The 22018-nt window shown below is 46.0% G+C and overlaps 1 protein-coding gene across 3 annotated transcripts in view; it reads left to right on the top strand.

The window, feature by feature from the left end:
• The window catches only part of RCOR1 (REST corepressor 1), a 523596-nt gene that overhangs the window by 308768 nt on the left and 192810 nt on the right, over positions 1-22018 (top strand). For all 3 annotated transcript variants that reach the window (XM_078660219.1, XM_078660217.1, XM_078660218.1), the window contains one exon: positions 15960-16154. In XM_078660219.1, the coding sequence (XP_078516345.1) occupies positions 15960-16154 (195 nt within the window). The remainder of the gene's footprint in view (positions 1-15959; positions 16155-22018) is intronic.

Consider the following 22018-nt stretch of genomic DNA (forward strand, 5'->3'; position numbering starts at 1 on the left):
CTGAAGGAAAATACTAACCAGCATCTTTTGAAAGCATGAGTACATTCTCACAGTGCTGAGGACAGGTGGGGTTTCGAAATCTGTTTGTCTTTTCTTATCTATGTGATCCTCCAGTTCTTGAAAACAAAGGGAACGCTAACATAAACTGTTCCTGGAATTTTGCCCTCCTCGGCCTAAGTGCAAAAGCCAGAGTCAGTACAGCTGCATGGCTCATGAAGTCACAGCTAAAACACAACATGAACAGTTGCTCAATATTACATTTATGCTCCTACAAACCACCATTTGAGCAAATGTTCAACAGGTTGTTTTAACTTCACTATTCAGTATTTATTTGCATAATTGTGGCCACTTCTTCCAGCTCTATAATGACACTTGAAAATTTAACATTACTTGGTGGGGGAATGAGCAAATTGGTACATGCCTGACAGTAAACAGCATATTTACACAAAAACTAATACTGGAATAACTATTACCTTTAATATAGTCAAACTCCAGGATTCAAATAGTGAAGAAATACTATTCCTAGTGCCTAATTACGGAACTCCTGAGCAGAGGCATCGATCTGACTTATTTCCCTTCTCCCTCTAGCTAAATTTTTTCTTAGCAGATGTTTGCTAACATGTTCCTTAAAATTGTCTTAATACCGAGAAGCACAGGCCCAAATAACCAGAATGATTAAGCGTCAAACTCAAAGGCAACAAATGCGTCCAGTCTTGTTACAGAAGGATGTTTTAGATAAATTCAATAATCTGAGACATTTAATTCCTTGAGATAAGTTTTATTAATTTGTATGGTAACTTTTCATGGTACTCTATAAAACGATGTCCATGCAGATCTTCAGTAAGCATGGTTAATGGTTCTGTACCTGATAGTATACTTTCATTGCTTGGGTCAAGAATATTGGCTTACAGAAGGGCACAGCAGGTTGCATTGAGGGCCAGCATCCTTGATGGGCCGAGGTGGCACAGTCGTTGGGCAATCCTGTGTGCTGCAGCCGATGGCAAGGGAGCGTTTTTCACATATGAGGCAGGAATAATTTCTTATACTTATATCCTGTACACTTCACGCCGGTTTGTGTAGTGAAACTTCTTGCAGACCAATTCCATTACCTTATTGACAAAGTACAGCACTCGTTACTTGAGATCACCCAGAGCATACCAAAGCGTGAAAATAGTACTTTCAGGGAGCATTTAGCTGTGGTCATAGTATTGTATTGCTTAGTAGGGTATTCTTTGATCTAAATTCCCATATACTACCGTTTTCTTAAAACCGTTTCATTGGGTTTTACAATGCCATCTCTTCCCAGATGGGGCGAGCAGTGCATCATCAATGTCATATGATAAAATAGATTCAGGTAGAATAAATCGATAACTATTTTGATCCTTTCAACAGCCATTCACCAGAGTACTATATTGTTGCCATTTTTAGGTCTCTTCTGAGCCAGGGCATCGCTGCTCTGCGAGACATTTATTAAGCGGCTTTTGAAAGTGCCACCACAGGCTATTGGTGGCCTCAAGCTTGCGTGCGTTCATGCGCGCAGCCGCCATCTGTCTTTCCTCCTTCACACAACTCCCGCTTCTCCCCCACCACAGATCGCTTCTCGCGGCCGGGCACGCGTGCAACCAATGTTTCTTTTTTCTTCTCGCGTGCTTTTTCCAGCTTGCATCCTGCATATAACTTGACTGCGATGTCAGCCCTGTGCAGGCTCCGGCACTCTGTACCGTAACCCAGCTCCTCTCTCTCTCTGACTCGCTCTACAGTCCGTGACTAAAAGACTTTAACCTTCACCCTGCAGCACGCGCCATCACATGATCAGAGAGCCCCGCAAGCAATTGGTTCAGGTTTGTTTGGAATTTTAATTGTTTCATTGCTTCGTGAATTTCTGTTCGGTGAGATTCAATGGTACGCCATGTGGGTAACGCTTTTCAAATATAACCATGTCCTGTAAGCATTCTACATTAGAACAATGTTTAGATTTTTGGCTTAACTTTGTGCAATTGTAGCCCGGTTCTTACATTTCTTTTTAACAAAAAATTCAGTACTCCAGTTAGTCAAGGCATTATGTATTTTAACGACTTTTTAAGGACTCTTGCTTAATAGGATTACTGTTAATCAACCATTTGACAAAGCTGCTGGTTTTTAGTTTGTTAAAGTAAAAGTGGTGTTACACAAAAACGCACTTCTTAACAGGCGCCATCTAGTGACTCTCAACACTTAATCAGCGTCGCTTTTTAGAAGCACCAGTTAATTACACATTCATTTACGCACTGGGAGAATGATTAAGTGGTTTGGCCAGAATCACAGGATTCTGAAATAGACTACTTATACTCTTTATTTAATCTTCAAATTGGAGGTAAGGGTGAGCACCCTTTGTGCAATATGGAATTATGCCTCCCAGTACAAAAGATGTGAGATTGTCTTACATTTTTATGGATGTGTTTAAAAAATATATTTATCAACGAAAAACGTCATTCAGAGATCCATTTTTAAATATACAATTAAGAGCTCAGGAAAACTTTGGGTAACGATAATTGTATTTAATCGGTAGACGATATAACATTGTGTTCCAGCACAGTCACAGGTGTTTTCGTGTCCTCTGCCTTCCCTCTACTGCCTGCTCCTACAACATTAATATGTGATCCTGCAGAACATGGTCACCGTATGACTTCAAAGCAACATTAAAATGTAATATACACACACGATCACAATATGAATCAACATAACGTTATTACAGTGCGCCTGCCTCCACTTAACACAATGATCATGGGTTCGTAAAACAAACACAATGCTGCTCTGTAAACACAACCGCAGTGTGTTCTGAAAAACTATATGGAATACCAATGGATTCCTAAGAAGGGACATTATTTTCCATATTACTTGTCCCTGTACTAAAAGACAAAACAAGCTGATACTCTATTATGTTTATGATACTTCCATTCATCCACTGCCATGCTCTCGGTTCCAGGACCTTTTAGTGAGCTACATTTACTCCACACAGAGTGCAGTAATTGCCACTATAAAAGGCTTCACAAGGACAATACACAAACAGACCCCATTTTGCACCAAGAGGCCTAGGCATTGGCATAGCCAATAGGTCTCTGCTTTGGGACCGTATAAGAGTTTAAGCATGCAACAGTTAATTTTGTTGAACCAAGGGTATTGTGCTGCATAACTAAATACTTACATGGTCCCAAAAGCGAGACCTATTGGCTATGCCAATGCTTGTTGTATGTTCTCTTTATTTGCTTGTGTTTTTGCAAATCTGCTATGCCCCTGTCACTGAAGTCATATGCACTTTCTTCAATAAATATTCGATGGAAAACGTATGTTAATGACATGACATTCTGTGGAGACTTTTTGGCTATCTCGCCAGTAAAAGCATTCCCTTTGCCCATGTCATCTAATATTTTTTTTGTGCATTACATTTGATGATAGGTACTGTATTTGGCAATGATCAGCATCAGTAGACCATGTTGTCTTTTTATTTCTTGAGACGTGAGGAAACCTCATTCTGCCCAAAGCCAGCCAAAATTATGTGCAACTCCAATCGCATATTAGCTATCTGTGTATATGTGTATGTGTGTGTATGTGTATTGATATTGATATTGATATTGATATTGAAATGTATTTGTAGAGCGCTCGTTCGCCCGGGGGCTTCATGGCGCTATAGACAGGAACACATTGCAACAGCCAGAGGACGCATGGAGGAGCTTTTCAGAACGCCTGAGAGAAGAGCCATGTTTTAAGGGAACGTCTGAAACTAAGAATATTGTCACACATTTTTAGGTGCAGGGGAAGAGAGTTCCAGAAGGTCGCTGCAAGGTGGTCAAAGCAGCAGCCTCCAAGACGTTTCCTTTTATAAGAAGGGACAATCAGAAGGTATTTGTGCATGGAACGGAGATTCCGGGAGGGATTGTATTTTTTGAACAGGTCTCTAATGAATAGGGGGCCAGTCTGATGTAAGGACTTAAATAAAGTGCACCCGGTCTTAAAAGCCACCCGTTGCTCAACAGGCAGCCAGTGTAGTTGTTTTAGGCCTAATCTAACAGACTGCCTCTTAGTTAGGTTAAGAATTAGTCTGGCTGCCTGATTCTGAATCAGCTGGAGGCGTTTCAACTCACCAACCTGGAGCCCAAGGTACAGGCTGTTGGAAAAGTCCAATCTGGACAGAACCAGGGAGATGACAATCTGTGTGAGCGCCTCCAGAGAAAAATAACGAGCAATTTTCTTGATTTTCTTCAGCTGGAATAGGCTGGAGGACACCACTGCCCCGACCTGTCTTTTCAGAGAAAGATCTTCACTAAGATGAATTCCTAGACTCTTGACCGAGAGCGACTTGGATGGTGGAGCTCCCATGCTGACTGGCCAGAAACCAGGGTTCCAGCTCAATGCGCTCCGCCCAGGCAAGACCAACTCAGTCTTGCCTGGGTTGAGTTTCAGGTGACTGCAGCTCATCCAACTCAGGATGTGAGACATGGTGTTTTGAAACACTGCCACTGAGTCTTCGGTGTTTAAGGGGAAGATGAGCTGCAGATCATCCGCATAATTGAGTATGGTTACTCCCGTGTTCCTGAGAGAGTACAGCAGGGGGCATAAATATAAATTAAAAAGCAGCGGTGACAGGGAGGAGCCCTGAGGGACTCCGCATGTTGTGGGGATGGTGGGAGCAGTAAAGGAGCCCAGCCTCACCGATTGTGTGCGGCCAGTAATAAATGAGCGGATCCAACTCAAGGCCGAGCCCCTGAGACCAGCCTGTTCGACACGGTTGACCAAGATGGTATAGTCAACCGTGTCGAATGCCGCTGATAAGTCTAGTAGCACCAAAGCCTGATGGATCCCCTCATCGGCATTCCGCCTCAGAGTGTTCTGGACTGAGACGATGACTGCTTCAGTTGAGTGAAGGGGGCGGAAGCCAGCCTGATTAGGCGCAAGATACTGTGAGTCTTCCAAAAATTTGGAGATACTATCGCAGACATGAGCCTCCAAAAGTTTGGCGCAGTACGGCAGCAGAGAAATGGGCCTATAGTTAAGGGGGTCCGATGGATTAGCCCCAGCTTTTTTCAGCAAAGGGATGAGGAGGGCTTTTTTAAAACTGGCGGGGACTAAACCCTGAGAGAGGGATCCGTTCAGCATAGAGAGAATACTCTCCGGGATGGCAGTTCCCACCTCGCCCAGAATATATGGGGGGCAGATGTCCTCAGGGGAGCCCGACTTAACTTTAGAAAGGAGTTTAGATAGGCAGGCAGCATCAATGGGGGGGAAAGATTCCAAAGTGGATGGGTTATAGTAAAGATCAGTCGGAGGGGGGGATGAGATGATGGGAATGCTTTGCTTTATGGCACAGATTTTATTAAAAAAGAAAGCGTTTAGTGTATTGCAGAGGTCCTGGGTTGGAGCCACAGCTAAGGAGGTTCTGTCGCTACCACTGAGGCTCTCCACAATTTTAAACAGTTCTCTGGATTTGTTGCGAGATAGAAGGATTTTTTCAGAGAAGTAGTCGGTTTTGTGTTTGTGGATGAGTTTTTGATACTCCTTTCGCGCCCTGCAGTAGTCGGCCTTGTCGAGATCTAAATACGCTGTTCGCCACTTTCGCTCCTTTTGACGGACTTGCAGTTTCAAGGTTTTAAGGTGCGGTGTAAACCACCTATGAGCATCTTGGGTGCGGGAGCGAGGGAAGTTGGAACAAGGGGCATGAACATTAGCTGCCTGAAGTAGCCAGCTAGAAAAAGTTTTTTCCATCCCTTCAATGTCCTGGTCTAACAGGGGGAGGGATAATGTTAAAGTGTCAATAAAGGCAGGGAGGTCAGCGTGCTTCCAGAGTCTAACTTTCCCTCCTTGCTGAAACAGCTGTATATATATATATGTGTGTATGTGTGTGTATATGTATGTGTGTGTATATGTATGTGTGTATATGTGTGTGTGTATATGTGTGTGTGTATATGTATGTGTGTATATGTGTGTGTGTATATGTATGTGTGTATATGTATGTGTGTGTATATATATATATATATATGTGTGTATATATATATATATATATATATATATATATGTGTGTGTGTATGTATGTATGTATGTATATATATATGTTTCCACAAAGTGTCCCCTCATAAGGAACAGCCACGGAGCACACTTGGGGGTTCTGAAGTTCTTTATTACACACAGCATGACGCGTTTCGTCTTTTCGACTTCCTCAGATGCTGTTTGGGTAACGCAAGAAGTTTGTGTTTTTTCACAGTTCTTTAAAAAGCCTAGGTTGGGCTCCTCCCCCCCAGTTCTCGGCCGGAGATGATTCACTAATGTTTTAGGCCGCCATCTTAGAGTGTCTGTTTCTTTGGTTATTCCATCTGTTTACTTTGTTAATTGCGATGTTGGTTCTTTACGATAAGCTCACAATTCTCGCTTGGAAAAGAAACATGCCTCTCTGATGTTGTCCTGTCACTGGGTGGTTTTTGAGCCTCGTAATGCGCTTTTCTCCCCACTCGTCTGCCGCTGGGATGTTCTGTGTCTGGGAAAGCCGGTTTGAGTAATCGGTTGTCCATTGTGTCGTCACAATCCATTTTGGCAGATACTATCCATCATAGCGGCGGTTCTGGCAGAATTATATCCTCAGATTAAACACGAACGCTGCCTGTTCTGTCGAACGCTTTGTTGACGGGTGCCTCCTTCGTGCAAGCAGCATGCACGTAAATAAGTTTACACAAAGTGTCCCCTCATAAGGAACAGCCACGGAGCACACTTGGGGGTTCTGAAGTTCTTTATTACACACAGCATGACGCGTTTCGTCTTTTCGACTTCCTCAGATGCTGTTTGGGTAACGCAAGAAGTTTGTGTTTTTTCACAGTTCTTTAAAAAGCCTAGGTTGGGCTCCTCCCCCCCCAGTTCTCGGCCGGAGATGATTCACTAATGTTTTAGGCCGCCATCTTAGAGTGTCTGTTTCTTTGGTTATTCCATCTGTTTACTTTGTTAATTGCGATGTTGGTTCTTTACGATAAGCTCACAATTCTCGTTTGGAAAAGAAACATGCCTCTCTGATGTTGTCCTGTCACTGGGTGGTTTTTGAGCCTCGTAATGCGCTTTTCTCCCCACTCGTCTGCCGCTGGGATGTTCTGTGTCTGGGAAAGCCGGTTTGAGTAATCGGTTGTCCATTGTGTCGTCACAATCCATTTTGGCAGATACTATCCATCATAGCGGCGGTTCTGGCAGAATTGTATCCTCAGATTAAACACGAACGCTGCCTGTTCTGTCGAACGCTTTGTTGACGGGTGCCTCCTTCGTGCAAGCAGCATGCACGTAAATAAGTTTCCACAAAGTGTCCCCTCATAAGGAACAGCCACGGAGCACACTTGGGGGTTCTGAAGTTCTTTATTACACACAGCATGACGCGTTTCGTCTTTTCGACTTCCTCAGATGCTGTTTGGGTAACGCAAGAAGTTTGTGTCTTTTCACAGTTCTTTAAAAAGCCTAGGTTTGGCTCCTCCCCCCCAGTTCTCGGCCGGAGATGATTCACTAATGTTTTAGGCCGCCATCTTGGAGTGTCTGTTTCTTTGGTTATTCCATCTGTTTACTTTGTTAATTGCGATGTTGGTTCTTTACGATAAGCTCACAATTCTCGCTTGGAAAAGAAACATGCCTCTCTGATGTTGTCCTGTCACTGGGTGGTTTTTGAGCCTCGTAATGCGCTTTTCTCCCCACTCGTCTGCCGCTGGGATGTTCTGTGTCTGGGAAAGCCGGTTTGAGTAATCGGTTGTCCATTGTGTCGTCACAATCCACTTTGGCAGATACTATCCATCATAGCGGCGGTTCTGGCAGAATTATATCCTCAGATTATATACGAAAGACCTCTTGGCCGCCAAATACAAGGCGGGCGAAATGCAGGTGTGGACCTCTTCGAAACTCCTTTTAATCGCGGACCACCACACAGGATCAAAGTGCAAGCAGTGTAGCTCATTTATTCAGCATAATGAGACAAGTGTCTTTCCTTGACGCATTTCACTCCACGAAGGAGCTTGGTCACATGACGCGCCCCAGCAGACATTGCATTTTTAAAGTGAATTAAAGCCCAACCAGCTTTAAAAAATAAACTGACCGGCAGCAAACCATCAGTAGTGAATATAAACAAAAGACTGGCAAAGCAACAAATATTCCGACATTACATAGTTTTCTTTTCACAGAGAAGACCGTTTCAATTTTTGTATGTATAGTTTGTTCAAATAACGCTAAAGTGAAGTTGGACATAAAAATAAATAAATTATCAATAATCATAAAAATTAGACATCAGCCCACTCCCATAATGCAATCACTGCAAGTGCCTTAATCATCGGCCCATTGAAAACCAATTGATGAATCAATTCAATTTGAAGACACTTAAAACATTTGACATATCATAGTTAAAGAGAAAATAAATGGACAATTAAGCATAGCTTCTGTGACCGTGTGTGTGTGTGTGTATATATATATATATATATATAGGTGTGTGTATGTATATATATATATATATATATATATATATAGGTGTATATATATATATATATATATATATATATAGGTGTATATATGTGTGTTTCACAGTTCATCCAGCTCTCCATTCATCAAAGGCACTTGTTAATGCTATTAACTTGGCTTACTTGTGCTGATAATTCTTAGTCTACAGGTTTCCATGACATTGTGTAAGATGGTAGCAGCATAGGCTGCAGTAGTTGTCCATTCCTTGAGTTTAAAGCAAAAGCCATCAACCCACAAGTCACCATCTTTCTTCCATTGGTGTGTCTTGTAAATCGATTCACCCCCTGTTGTCCCCGGAATGTGGACCTGCCTCTCCTTTGCTGTAGTTGCAGGAGCAAAAGTTCACTCTAATTTTTTGTGTTTCTTATCTTTATTTGGTTCTTCCTGTGTGTGTCTCTCTCTCAGCGTTGTATTAGACAATGGCCAGTACTTCTGTTAGTGACTTAATTCCCCATGTTGTATTTTATGTATGAATGGATAATCTTATATGTTCTTGGAGGCCATTTACAAAACACCTGAAACTGGTTTGTTGGACTACCATTTAAACATCATTGATCTATAACAAAATAGTGGAGTCAGTCGTGTGCCCAAAATATAATTTGTAAGTTAAGATAAAGGATAATACTGACAGGAATCTTATCAAAGCATGAATACATTCTCACAGTGCTGAGGTCAATACATTTTAACATCTGCTGTTTGTCTTTTCTGATCTACCTGATCCTCCAGTTCTTGAAAGCAAAGGTGAAGCTAACATAAACAGTTCATGGACTTTTACCCTCCTCAGCCTAAGTGCAAGAGCCGGGGTTTGTACAACTACATGGCTCATGAAGTCACAGCTAAAACACAACATGATGAAAAGTTGCTCAATATTACATTTATGCTCCTACAACACATCCATCGTGAGTTATCCCTCACAAATACTTATTCTTTGCTATGGTTAGCACATCACTAACCTTGTAGCCATAGTTGCCCCAGTATTGGAACTTTCATAGATTCCCATGCTTTTGTATCATTCCCCGTCGTCGGAATGGGAGTCTCGGTAACAAAAATATCATAGCAGTAGGTACAAAAGAGAAAGAAAAAGGCCTAGGCCTCATTCCCTTTTGTAGCATATCACCCTCTTTTTGTAAAAGAGACCAAACTCTAGGCGTCAGCCAATCAGACGTGCCTCACCCCTCCAGAAGGAACCTCGGAGCCTCAGATTTTCTACCGCACGTTGTGCTAGGGAGTCTCCATTGAGCTCTGCTCTATTCAACTCTTTAAAAAGGATTTCTACAGTTTTTTCTCTTCAGAATTTCTTCAGGATCTCTTAAATTTGACTTCAGGATGGATGACAAGGAGAGGAAGCCCCTTTTCAAACCCTGTTCGACCTGTGGCAGGAAAAGGTTGTTTGTTGAAGACAAACAGAAGGACTGCATCTACTGCTTATACCCAGATCATAAGGCAGAAGATTGCAAGATTTGCCGCACGCTTTCTACCAAGACCCTCCGAGATCGTGCTGGTAGGCTGTTGACCTGGCTGCAGAGGCGAAAGGAAGCATGGAGTTTCCAGTGACAGTGAGGAGTCTTCTTCAGCTGTTTCCTCAAAAAGGTCAGTTAAAAGGGGTAGAGGTTCTCCATCTTCCTCTGTGGAACACCCCTCTAAGGCTTCTAAAAAGACCCCCAGAGAGTCTAAGAGCCTAAGTCCAGAAAAATCTCCTCACCTCGGTGTACAGGAGAAGGCAGGACCAGCGACGGCTTTTAAGGGTGAGAAGACAGACCCAGCCTTCAAAAAACCCTCTTCACAATCTTCAGAGAGGAGTTCTAAATCCTCTATGATGAAGACGTCGTCGACGGGGGTCCCGTCGACGAAGAAAATGAAGCCGGAATTGAAATTGGTCCAGTCGACGGGAGAGTCGTCGATGAAGATGTCGTCGAGGAAAAAAGCGTCGACTGAACACTCTTCAACGTCGACGGGAGGTATGCCGACGACCTCGTCGACGAAGGCTTCGTCGACGGGTACAATGACGTCGACGAGGAAGACATCACCGTCGACGATGGTGACGACGACGACGTCGCTGACGATTTCGACGACTGCAGTCTCGTCGACTAGCACGACGACGGCAGGCTCGACTATGGTTTCATCGTCGACGACATCAACCACACCAATCTCGTCGACAAGAGTAGTACCATCGTCAACGGAGCCGTCGGCGGTGATTGCTACGGAGAGAAGAGTGACAGTCTCACTTACAAGGATAACGCCAGAGATGACGTCTCTGGGGAGAGTGACTCCTTTACCTCCAACTTTACTGTTTGAACAGGGGGAGTCAGATGAGGATGGCCAGGACTTTTTTGAATATGCCAATAGTCCATCCCAACTTATGGTCAAGTGTCCGGACACAGATTCAGAAGGGGCATATGACCAAGACGAGGATCATCAAGGGGCCCACTCGCAGGGATTTACAGAGCAGGAGATGGTTTCAGTACCAACTTCATTCCTGCAGGACCTCCATAAGATGTTGCAGGACTACAAATCCAAGGCAGCTGGGCCAGTTCAAAGTCCAGCGACACCTACGGATCCTGCCTCTACGGCTATTCCGGTGATACCGGTTCAAGCATCCCCTCAGCCGCAGCCTACAGTTCCACAAGCTCCTTCAAGGCCGGCAGATAACCAGGATGAGGAGGAATCCTCGGATGAGGATCAATAGTCGGACCATAACACTGATGAATATAATGACTACGTCATCCCGGACCCGGCATCTCCAGTTGCGGAGCCGGTGGACTCCCCTCCTGCAGACATAGGGGGTTTTCACCAGTTGATGGAGAGGGCAGCAGGAAGATTAAATGTTGGCAATGCCTGCGCAGACAACAGACTGTTTCCTTTATGATTTTAAAGAAACTCACCGAAAAACGACAAGGTCTATACCAATTGTTGACTATTTATGGTAGGAAGGCGTTAAGGCGATGAAGAATCCAGCGAAGGTGGTCCCTGTGCTACTGCGTCCGGATAAAAAGTACAAAGCACCGGATGACGGACCAGCTGCCTTGACGGGCCACCCTAAACCAGATTCAGTCATTTCGCAGGCGGCACAGAGGAAATCACGAAATCCCTCTGCTCCATTGACGGCTCCTCCGGATAAGGAAGGACGGAGACTTGATGACGCTGGCAAACGGTTCTCGTCAATGGCTAGCCTTTTAGTGCGAGCTGCCAACGCTCTGGCAATAATGGGGAGATACGACCGCCAGCTCTGGTGTGATGTAGCCCTGTTCCTGGAACAGCTTCCTCCGAAATCCACTGCGGAGGCAAAGAAAATCCTGCAGGAAGGGGAGGCAACTTCCATGGAGATAATAGACTGCGCCATGGACATCGCGACAACGGCTTTTCGTACTTTGGCTGGAGCGGCAGTCCTACGTCGCCAGGGGTGGTTGAAGGCTACCTGGTTTCGATCAGAAATACAGAACAAGGTCCTGGATCTTCCCTTCGATGGAGAGGCGTTGTTTGGTAAACTAATAGATGACACTCTCCAGGAGATTAAAAAAGACACGGAGACCGCCAAGTTCTTGGGCACTCTCCAGTACCGCAAGTTCCCCTTTAGGGGTTCAAGAGGCAGAGGAAATAGTTACAGGGGATCTTACCAGCAACAACTCTATTCCTCTAATGGATCAGGTTATCAGCAGAACCGCCAGTCTTACCAACAAAGACAAGGCCAGTCTTCAAATTACTCTAGGCCCTACAACAAGGGCAAACGGGCTCACCGAGGACGGGATACGTCCAAACGCCAATAGCGGCCTCCTGGCTCTGCCTACTGTTCCCTGCTCCAGGAAACCATTAGTTGGAGGCAGGGTAAACAAATACCTTCAAAATTGGTCCAAAATTACATCGGACCGTTGGGTGATCAACATCATAAAACGAGGACATACTTTGGAGTTTACGGAAGTCCCACCACCCAGGCCCCCCGGCAGCCATTCCGTCAAAAAAACTGCGTCTCCTGAGGCTCGAAGTTCAACAGATGCTCCGGAAGAGAGCAATAGAGCCGGTCCCTACCAATCAAAAGGGACAAGGATTTTATTCCAGGGTTTTCCTGGTAAAAAAGACGCTGAAAACATGGCTCCCAATTTTAGATCTCAGGGAGCTAAACGCCTATCTCATCTCCCTGTCCTTCCGGATGGTATCCCTTCAGGACATATTACGGATGATCAGCCCGGGGGATTTTATGGCCACGCTCGATCTGGAGGACGCGTACTTTCATGTCCCGATCCACCCAGCACACGGAAGGAATCTACGATTCACAGTAGCCAAGAGCCACTTTCAATTCAGGGTTCTACCCTTTGGTCTTCGCTCTGTGCCAAGAATTTTCACAAAGGTGCTGGCGCCGGTGGCAGCATTTCTGCGAAGAAACCATTACCAAGTTTTCCCCTACCTGGACGACTGGTTACTGAAGGCCCCGTCCAAAGGAGCGGCGCAGGACGCTGTTCGGGCTTGCACCAATTTGTTTCAGAATCTGGGGCTCACTCTGAACAGAGAAGTCCTCCCTGGTTCCCTCCAGAAGGGCTCGGTTCCTAGGGGCTGTTTTGGATTCAAAGCTCTCAAAAGCTTTTCCGACCCGGGAAAGGAAGGAGAAACTGGAAAGACTAGCTCGAAACTTTCAAGGAAAAAGGTGTCTTTCAGTACGCCACTACAAATCTCTGCTGGGGGTAATGTCATCTTGTATTCCCCTAATTCCTCACTGCAGGCTCCGGATGCGTCCTCTGCAGGAACAGCTAGATCTCCAATGGAAGCAAGTTCACGGATCCTTCGAGGACAAAGTGACCGTCACTCCAAGGATGAAAGAAGCAGCATTATGGTGGACACATCAAAACAACTTGTCCCAAGGTCTTTCCTTCGCAAACGTTCCATCTCCTCAAATGGTAACGACGGATGCATCTTTGGAGGGTTGGGGAGCAGTGATGCAAGATCTGCATGTCAGCGGCCATTGGTCTCCTCACGAGCAGAAGCTCCATATCAACCTTTTGGAGCTAAGAGCGATCAGGCTAGCTCTGCAAGCCTTCCTTCCGCGACTTCAAGGTTCACGAGTGCTGATCAGGACGGACAACACCACGGCCATGCATTATGTGAACAAAGAGGGAGGAACCAGATCTCTTCTGTTATCGCAGGAAGCGCAGCAGGTCTGGGAATGGGCAATTCATCACGAAATCTCACTGAAAGCAGAACACTTACCAGGAGTGCTGAACGAAGACGCAGACAAGCTGAGCAGGTCATCTTCAGTAAGCCACGAGTGGGAGTTAAACCAGCAGGTTCTGGAACAGCTCTTCAGCAAATGGGGCGGAAATAGATCTCTTTGCCACACCGACCAACAAGAAATGCCGGTCTTACGCCAGCAGATGTCACCACCAGGTGTCGTTAGGGAATGCCCTTTCGATAGCCTGGTCGAGGACATTTGTTTACGCTTTTCCTCTCATTCCCCTGATCCCGTGCCTCATCAGGAAGATGAAAATCGAGCCATGCAAAATTATCTTGGTAGCCCCGGCTTGGCTGAGACAATTCTGGTACACAGAACTCCATCTGATGTCGCTAGTTCCTCCGTTGCCGCTGGAGGATATTCCGGATCTTCTCACAATATCCGAAGGACAAGTTTGGCATCCAGATCCACAGTTGTTACACCTGACAGCATGGCTCCTGAGCAGCGAGAGTTCATGAATCTTCCCCTTTCCAGTGAGATCAAAGACGTTCTCTCCCAGGCAAAAGCCCCTTCTACAAACAAAACTTACAGATTGAAATGGAAAAGGTTTTGTGTTTGGTGTAGGAAGGAAAAGATGGACCCTTTTACTTCAAAGCCTCATCAACTTCTGCCTTATCTGTTGTCACTGGCTAAATCAAATCTGGCCCATTCATCAATTAAAGTTCATTTAGCGGCCATTTCGTGGTACAGGAGGTCTGGATCTGGACCTTCATTATGGTCATCCAGGATAGTCAAGCAATTTCTTAAAGGCTTGTTCAGAATCTACCCACCAGTGAGGCCTCCGCCACCGACTTGGCATTTAAATTTAGTCCTTTCTCAGCTCATGAAAGCTCCATTTGAGCCGATTCATCGTTCTGACTTGAAATACCCATCTTGGAAGTTGGCTCTCCTCTTGGCCCTCACATCAGCTAGGAGAGTTGGAGAGTTACAGGCCCTCACCACCCAGGAGCCATTCCTACAATTCAAGAGAAACACTGTAATCTTGAGAATGAACCCGAAATTCATTCCCAAAGTACCATCGGACTTTCACTTAAACGAGCCGGTGATTCTGAAAACGTTTTTTCCTAACCCAGTTACTCCGGCAGAGAAAAAACTTCACACTCTGGATGTGCAACTGTGCTTAAAATTCTACTTGGATCGCACTAAGGGGTTTAGGAGATCTTCACAGTTGTTGGTTGCTTTGGTGGTCCAGGCAAGGGTCTTCCACTGTCTAAACAGGGGATCGCAAGATGGATCACAGGTGCCATTCTTCATTGCCACACTGCAGCAGGGAAACCTCTGGCTGGCAGGATTCGTGCTCCTTCGACAAGATCAGTGGCATCTTCAACGGCCCTCTTTGCGGGGGTGCAAATTAAAGACATTTGCAGGGCTGCTACCTGGAGCAGCGTGCACACCTTTACTAAGCATTACTGCTTGGAGTCTTTACAGCAAGACGATGCGGCTGTGGGCCAGGCTGTCCTAAGGAACCTCTTCCAGTGATTGGTGAGCTTTCCCTTCTATCCCACCTTCCGTTGATTGCACAGTTGTATTTCTTATGTTGTATTGACTGTTGCAATGTATTATTATACAGAATGTATTTGTGGTGTCTAACTGCTTGCTATTCTGATACAAAAGCATGGGAATCTATGAAAGTTCCAATACTGGGGCAAGAAAACAAGTTACTTACCTGTAACTTTGGTTCCCCAGTATTGGTAACTTTCATAGATTCCCATGCGCCCACCCACCTCCCCAAGGAAAGCTCAGCCTTTAGCAGATATGGTGTCGGATATACAACGGCTACGAAAATCTGAGGCTCCTTCTGGAGGGTTCTAAGGGGCGAGGCACGTCTGATTGGCTGACGCCTAGAGTTTGGTCTCTTTTACAAAAAGAGGGTGATATGCTACAAAAGGGAATGAGGCCTAGGCCTTTTTCTTTCTCTTTTGTACCTACTGCTATGATATTTTTGTTACTGAGACTCCCATTCCGACGACTGGGAATGATACAAAAGCATGGAAATCTATGAAAGTTACCAATACTGGGGAACCAAAGTTACAGGTAAGTAACTTGTTTTCTTCTCTGGCATACATTTATTTCCCTAGAGTTGGATGCATATGATATGAAGTATGCCCTAGTTTTCGAGCTACCAAGTCGTGTTTTCAGAAAAAATTGCCAATCATTTTTTTCTCTTCCTTGTTCTCATTGGCATACACAGAAGTATTTGATGAAGTTAATGATTCATTCTTTTGTTTGGTATTTATAGGTGCCAAAAAATGACACAATTCCTCATGTGAAGAAAGAAAAGTATCCATCTCAAGCTAAAAACAGAGCTAAAAGAAAACCACCAAAAGGAATGTTTCTTACCCAAGAGGATGTGGCAGCAGTTTCTGCAAATGCGACTGCTGCGACTACTGTCCTAAGGCAGCTGGACATGGAATTGGTTTCAATCAAACGACAGGTATGCTACCTGCACAGATATTGTTTTGAAATTGATTTCATATTTTTGCTTGGATCAATTCAAAATTGATTTAATACATTGCAAGATGAATTACTACACAAGTACAAATATTAGGCTTCATACGAAAGACAAAATGCTGGCATTACGTTTTGATGCAAAAGCTGTGACAAAGGGCATAAAGATTTTTTTTTTCACTATTTGGTTTTTGTGGGTCAAACCACTTTTACTCAACAATGTAAATGATGCTTCTGTGGTCGTATAAGGAAGTCATAGTATCATGCTAAGAAATTAAATTTGATCTGATTGCAGTAAATATTTTACTTAACCTTAAATAAGGTTTACTCATTTACGTGCTTTTACCTGTTTTTCTTGATAAATTATTTTTGTGGCATCTGTAGCTGTAGATACTTTCTGTACGTACTCCTGCCATCTAGTGTTGGACTTGAATGTGCAACTTATTTTTGTTCTCAGAAGTATTTAGAGTCACAAGGTATAGTGACTCCTCCCTTAGTTAGCATTGTACATACCACTACTGCCAAGAGTTCTCGAGGATCAAGAACGACCGAGCCCAAGTCATTCTTGTGGCTCCCGAGTGGGCATGGAGAGTTGTTTATCCAGAGCTTCTTTGAATAAACATAGACTCTCCGATCAGGCTGCCCCTTCTGCAGGATCTTCTGTCACAGCAGCAAGGAAGGATCCTTCATCCGAACCAGTCAACTCTCCGCCTCCTTGCGTGAAGATTGAGCTGCGACAGTTAATAGCTTTTGACCTGCCTCCCGAAGTATGTAATGTTATCTTTGCGGCCAGGCGGCCCTCCAATTAGACGGTATACGCCTTCAATTGGCAAAAGTTTGCAAATTTTACAGAAAAGTCTATTGATCCTCCTTTTCTGTCTAATCTTCTTTTAATTTTTACCCTTGCCCAGCAGGGCTCTGCTTTGGGTACTCTCAAGGGTTATGTTTCTGCTCTGTCTGCTTTCTTGCGGCTGCCAGACCAACCCTCCTTGTTCAAATCCTGTACTGTAAATGGGTTTCTAAGAGGGCTTGTACGTAAGTGTTCGAGGCGTGTGTGCTGTAGACACACATGCTTTGCATACTCCTGCCATCTAGTGTTTGATCTGGATGTTTGCAAGTTGTTTTTCTTTGAAGAAGTCTTTCCTTGTCACGAGGTAAGGTGACTCTTCCTTTCGGTGATAGTGCGCATAAGCATCAACTCCATTGTTACAGTTTTTTTTCACCATCCCGTTTGGACGTATATTGCTGCTCTCCAGTTCGAAACCATTCTTCGGATTCCCCTCGACAGGCAATCCTCTCTACCCTCAACGGTATTGTTTCATACTCATTTCCTACTTCTCTGCATATCGTTTCGGTCAATGGAATCGACTGATCAATCGGAAAGCTTTGTGGACGGACTCTGGGCCTGACCTGGTCAGATCAGCTCTCTGTAGATGGAATGGACACCCTTCGAATTCTGGCCTCAGTGCCACACGAAGTTTCCGTGCACAGATTCTCAGGGTGTGTAACTTGTGCTTGTCTCCAGAGCACAAGGAAGAAGACTGCAATGCTTGCAGATCGTTTCGTTCTAATAACACTCTTCGTGACCCTCTGGCTCGATGTCGAGAGATGCAGTGTCAAAGCATCGAACACACGCTGGGCATCTTCGGTGAAGGTTCCGGTCATGAAGACGTGGAGGCATCAGCAGCGGAGGAGTAGGGCCTTCTCCGTGAAGGACTCTAACTCGGAGCTCGAGATAGACCTCGGCGCTGAAGAGCTTCCACAGGGACAAGGTGACGTGAGATAGACCCCTTGCCTCCTCAAATCCCTCCCAAAAAGCACAAGGCTTGGGCACAACCTCTGCATTCTGGTCAAGGTCAGCACCGGGAGGACGTTTCCGACTCCCTGTCCTCATCAGAACCGAAGCCCTCCAGTTCCAAACAGAAATCCGGTTTGAAGCCTACAGCCAAGCAGCCTTCTGAGCCGAAATCTTCTGTTCCGAAAGGGCAGCACACACCGGCACCGAAAGCCCCAATGCCAAAGACGTCTGCTCTGATGCTTATTCAGATCCGAATTTAGGCATTGTTCCACCAAAAACTGATCCAAAGCAAAAGAGACTATACATTAACCCTGAGACTGGTTATATTCATACCAAGCTGCCTCAGAAACATGAGATCTCTGATGAGGAGAAATCTGTTCCTATCAGTCCTTTTTATCCACCATCCTCATCCCCTACACCACCTCCTTCTCCACCTGCAAATCCTTTGCAGATTACACCTCAGGATTCTCCTCAATATCACCACGATAATGGTGATGATGGGGGAGCACATTTACCAGTAGATCCGTGGACGGATTATACAATTGATCCTCCAGCAGATAACGACCCAGACCTTTACCCAGCCAAACCATGTCCTCCAGACGAGACGACAATATATCCCACCAGGAACTCATTGCCAGGGCTGCACAATATGTGGGTGGCACTGTACAAAATCATTAGAAGATTTTTTGTTTCAGACCAGGGCATCCACACATAGGTCATCACAAACATTACCTATGCTTAAGGGAATGAGACATGCTGACCCAGTACAAGCAGGCATCTTGACTCCTAGGGTTGGCAAGAAGTATAAAGCCTCCCCAACAGGCCCAGTTGCCACTAAATTCATTGGTAGTGTCTAATGCTCGTAAACCGGCTAATTCCCAAACATCAGACAATGCTCCTCCACCAGATAAGGAGTTCAAGTTAATAGATGCTTCGGGCAAGTGCATAGCTGCTCAAGCTGCAAATCAATGGTGCATTGCAAATACTCGAGGCCTTTTAGCCAAGTATGACAGGGCACACTGGGGTGAGATGGAGCAATTGCTTCAATATCTCCCATAAAGTTAAAGCCCAGGATTTAGTAAATGAATGTTAGATAAGTTGGTACTGTGAGAAAGTGCCATCTTTCATACATGGTATGCCCCCACTTTTTGCTGAATTGCTGATGTGCTATGAATGTGCCCTGGGCTCCTGCCAATCAGGTGCCCAGGGCCTGTGTTCCTTCCCTAAAACTATGTTGAAACTAAAACCCAATTGGCATCTCTGGCCACATGTCAGCTGTTTGTAAATGGTACCCTAGGTACCAAGGGCATTGTGACCAGAGAAGACCCCTAAGGACTGCAGCACTTATTGTGCCACCCTTAGGGGCCCTGCACCCTGACACACACACACTGCCTTTGCAGGCTGAGTGTCCTGGTGCACAACTAAACAGAGTCGACATGGCACACATCCCTGAGTGTTGTTATGTTATTGCTTATTTGTATAGCGCCTATCACCGCCGGTCTCTAAGCGCTTAGAAACAGAACAACACAACACACTGTTAACCAAAGTCCCTCAGGCTACCCATCGACTATGCTGGAGTCATCGCCCTTTTAAATAGATGGGTTTTTAATTTCTTTCTGAAGGGCAGTAACTGAGATTCTTCCTTCAAAGTAGTCGGAAGTGCATTCCACAACTGTGGGAGAAGAACAGACAGGGCTCTGCCTCCTCTGGAGTGCCATGAAACGAAACCCACTGCCCTGGCATAGATCAGTCACCCCTCTAGCTGGGTGCCCTATGCCAGTGGTGTGGGCACAGGTGGATGAGCCCTGTGCCCCTACAGTACCCAGGGCCATTCCTGGGCACTGTAAGTGCAGTGATGTCATTAAGAGTATATGGTGCTGGGAGGTTGTCATTACAAACTCCACAGCACCATAATGGCTACACTGAAGACTGACAAGTTTATATCAAACTTCTCAGCACATTAAACCCACACTGATGCCAGTGTGGGATTTATTGTAAAATGCACTACAGAGGGCATCTTAGAAATGCCCCCTGAAACCTAACTCACAATCCACGTCTTGTTTGAGAGGCTGCCTAGGCTGCCACACAGCAGACAGGTTGCTGGGCCCCTGAGTAGAGAGCCATCCGCTCTCCTGGGCCTGCAACAATGCACATCCTGGGCGAGGTGCTAGGTCTCCTCCCCCAGGATGGGCAGGGGAAGATTAAAGGCCGCATGCCACCTTTGTGAGCTTCTCCAGGCCACTTGCTGTACTCAGTAACTGGCCCCCACCAGTTCTGAACCCCACTCTGACGGGAAGACTGGCGGGAAACCCTCAATGATTAAAGTGGGTGTGCCAGCCTGTGCCAACTCCACCACCCAAGGTGGGAGAGGCGAGGTGAAGTACAACTCCGGGCTCCAGCCATCTTGAGGATGGGGAGCCCTACCCAATCAGAGATAGGCTCCTGCGCCCACAAGAGAGGAGCAGGATAGGGGGTGTACTCGCCCCAGGACAGGGCACCCTGAACCTTCCTTCCTCAAATCAAGATTTGAAAACCAGAAATAATATCAAGAAGACCCGCTGTGTAGGAGGACGACACCAACTGACTTGCCCCAGCCCTACAGGCCTGTCGATCCTTGAACCTGCTCCTGCTAAATCCCAGCGACTCCTGCGAACAGCAACCTTGAAACCCCCGGAGGACCTGCCTTCCTTGAACCTCTTAAAGACTGGGACTCCCACAAGCAGTGGTTCTGCTCAAACAGCAATACCCCTGATGCCAGCCAGGAACTACGAATCCAGCCCACTCTGCTGTTCTGTAGTAGGGGATCTCTATGTATAGTCATAATCTAGTGAATAGTCCCGCTCATGAGCGTGGACCCCGGAGCAATCAAAAATAATCTCTTAAGCTGTCTAAAAATGCAGCTACACTGTTCAGTACTTCAGCTAGACATTCCACATTCCACCAAAAAACCACAATCAGCACAGCTTGCCAAGTTTTCTTCACAGAGAAAAACTTCCCCTTTTACCAGTAAAGCCTCATGAATGATAGAGAGGAGGGGGAGGACAGCCAAGCCCCAAAGGCTGCTATCATGTGGCTCAAAAAGGGATACCGTGCCTTTAAGAAAACTTTCTAGAACTTTCTCAGTATCCCAGAATGCCCTGCAGGTCCCATTTACTTTCAGTTCTTTTTTCCGGCTCCTGCTTTCAGGACCCTGGAGCATTGAGCTCTCCATTTTTTGGGTATATTATAGAATTGTTTCCACTTTTAAAGTGTGTGAGTGTCTACACTCGACGTGTTTTGGTGCCCTCTTCCTCTTCTAGTGTTCTGAGCAGTTTTTATAAAAAATGCCTGCATTATTTGATAAATGCCCGGAGTGCTCGAGGAAGAAGGCCAAGTCGGACCCACACTCTGTGTGTATCCTGTGCCTCCCTTCTACTCATCTCCCTGAGAAGTGTGAGATTTGCCAGACCTTCTCCTCCAGGACCCTGAGAGACAGAAAGAAGATCAGGCTCCAAGGACTGGAAGAAAGAAGGCTACAGAGTCGAGGTGGGTCTGGGCAGGCTGGATCTGCTTCCTCTGCCCATGCTGAGGCCTCTGGGGGGCTCCCCAGCGTCAAGAAGGCCAGAAAGCGTCGACGTCCATACCATCGACGACGGCGTCGAGAGGCATGATGGCGGTCTGCTCCCAGTCTCCCCAGGGCTCTGGGTCGAGGCGACGTCTACGTTCGGCGTCTAGGGGATTGACGAGACCGCCGTCGAGGTCGCCGCCGAAGACCTCGTCGTCTAAGTCATCGTCGACGTCGTGAGGATTCCAGACGGCGTCGGCGCTCGCCGTCGAGGCGACACCGCCGTTCGCCCTCGGCGCTCGCCGTCGAGGCGACACCACCGTTAACCCTGATGTCAACTCGACGATCGGCGTCGATGGAGGCGTTCGGCGTCGAGGCGCAGATCCTCAGCGTCGAGGCGGCGAAGCCTGCCGTCGAGGCATGGGTCATCGACGCCGAGACGGCGTTAGTCGGCATCGAGGAGGCGTTCTTCGACGCCTAGGAGGCGCTCGGCGCCTAAGAGGAAGAG

Source organism: Lissotriton helveticus, chromosome 9 (genome assembly GCF_964261635.1).
Source record: "Lissotriton helveticus chromosome 9, aLisHel1.1, whole genome shotgun sequence".
In the NCBI taxonomy this organism is placed as follows: Eukaryota; Metazoa; Chordata; class Amphibia; order Caudata; family Salamandridae; genus Lissotriton; species Lissotriton helveticus.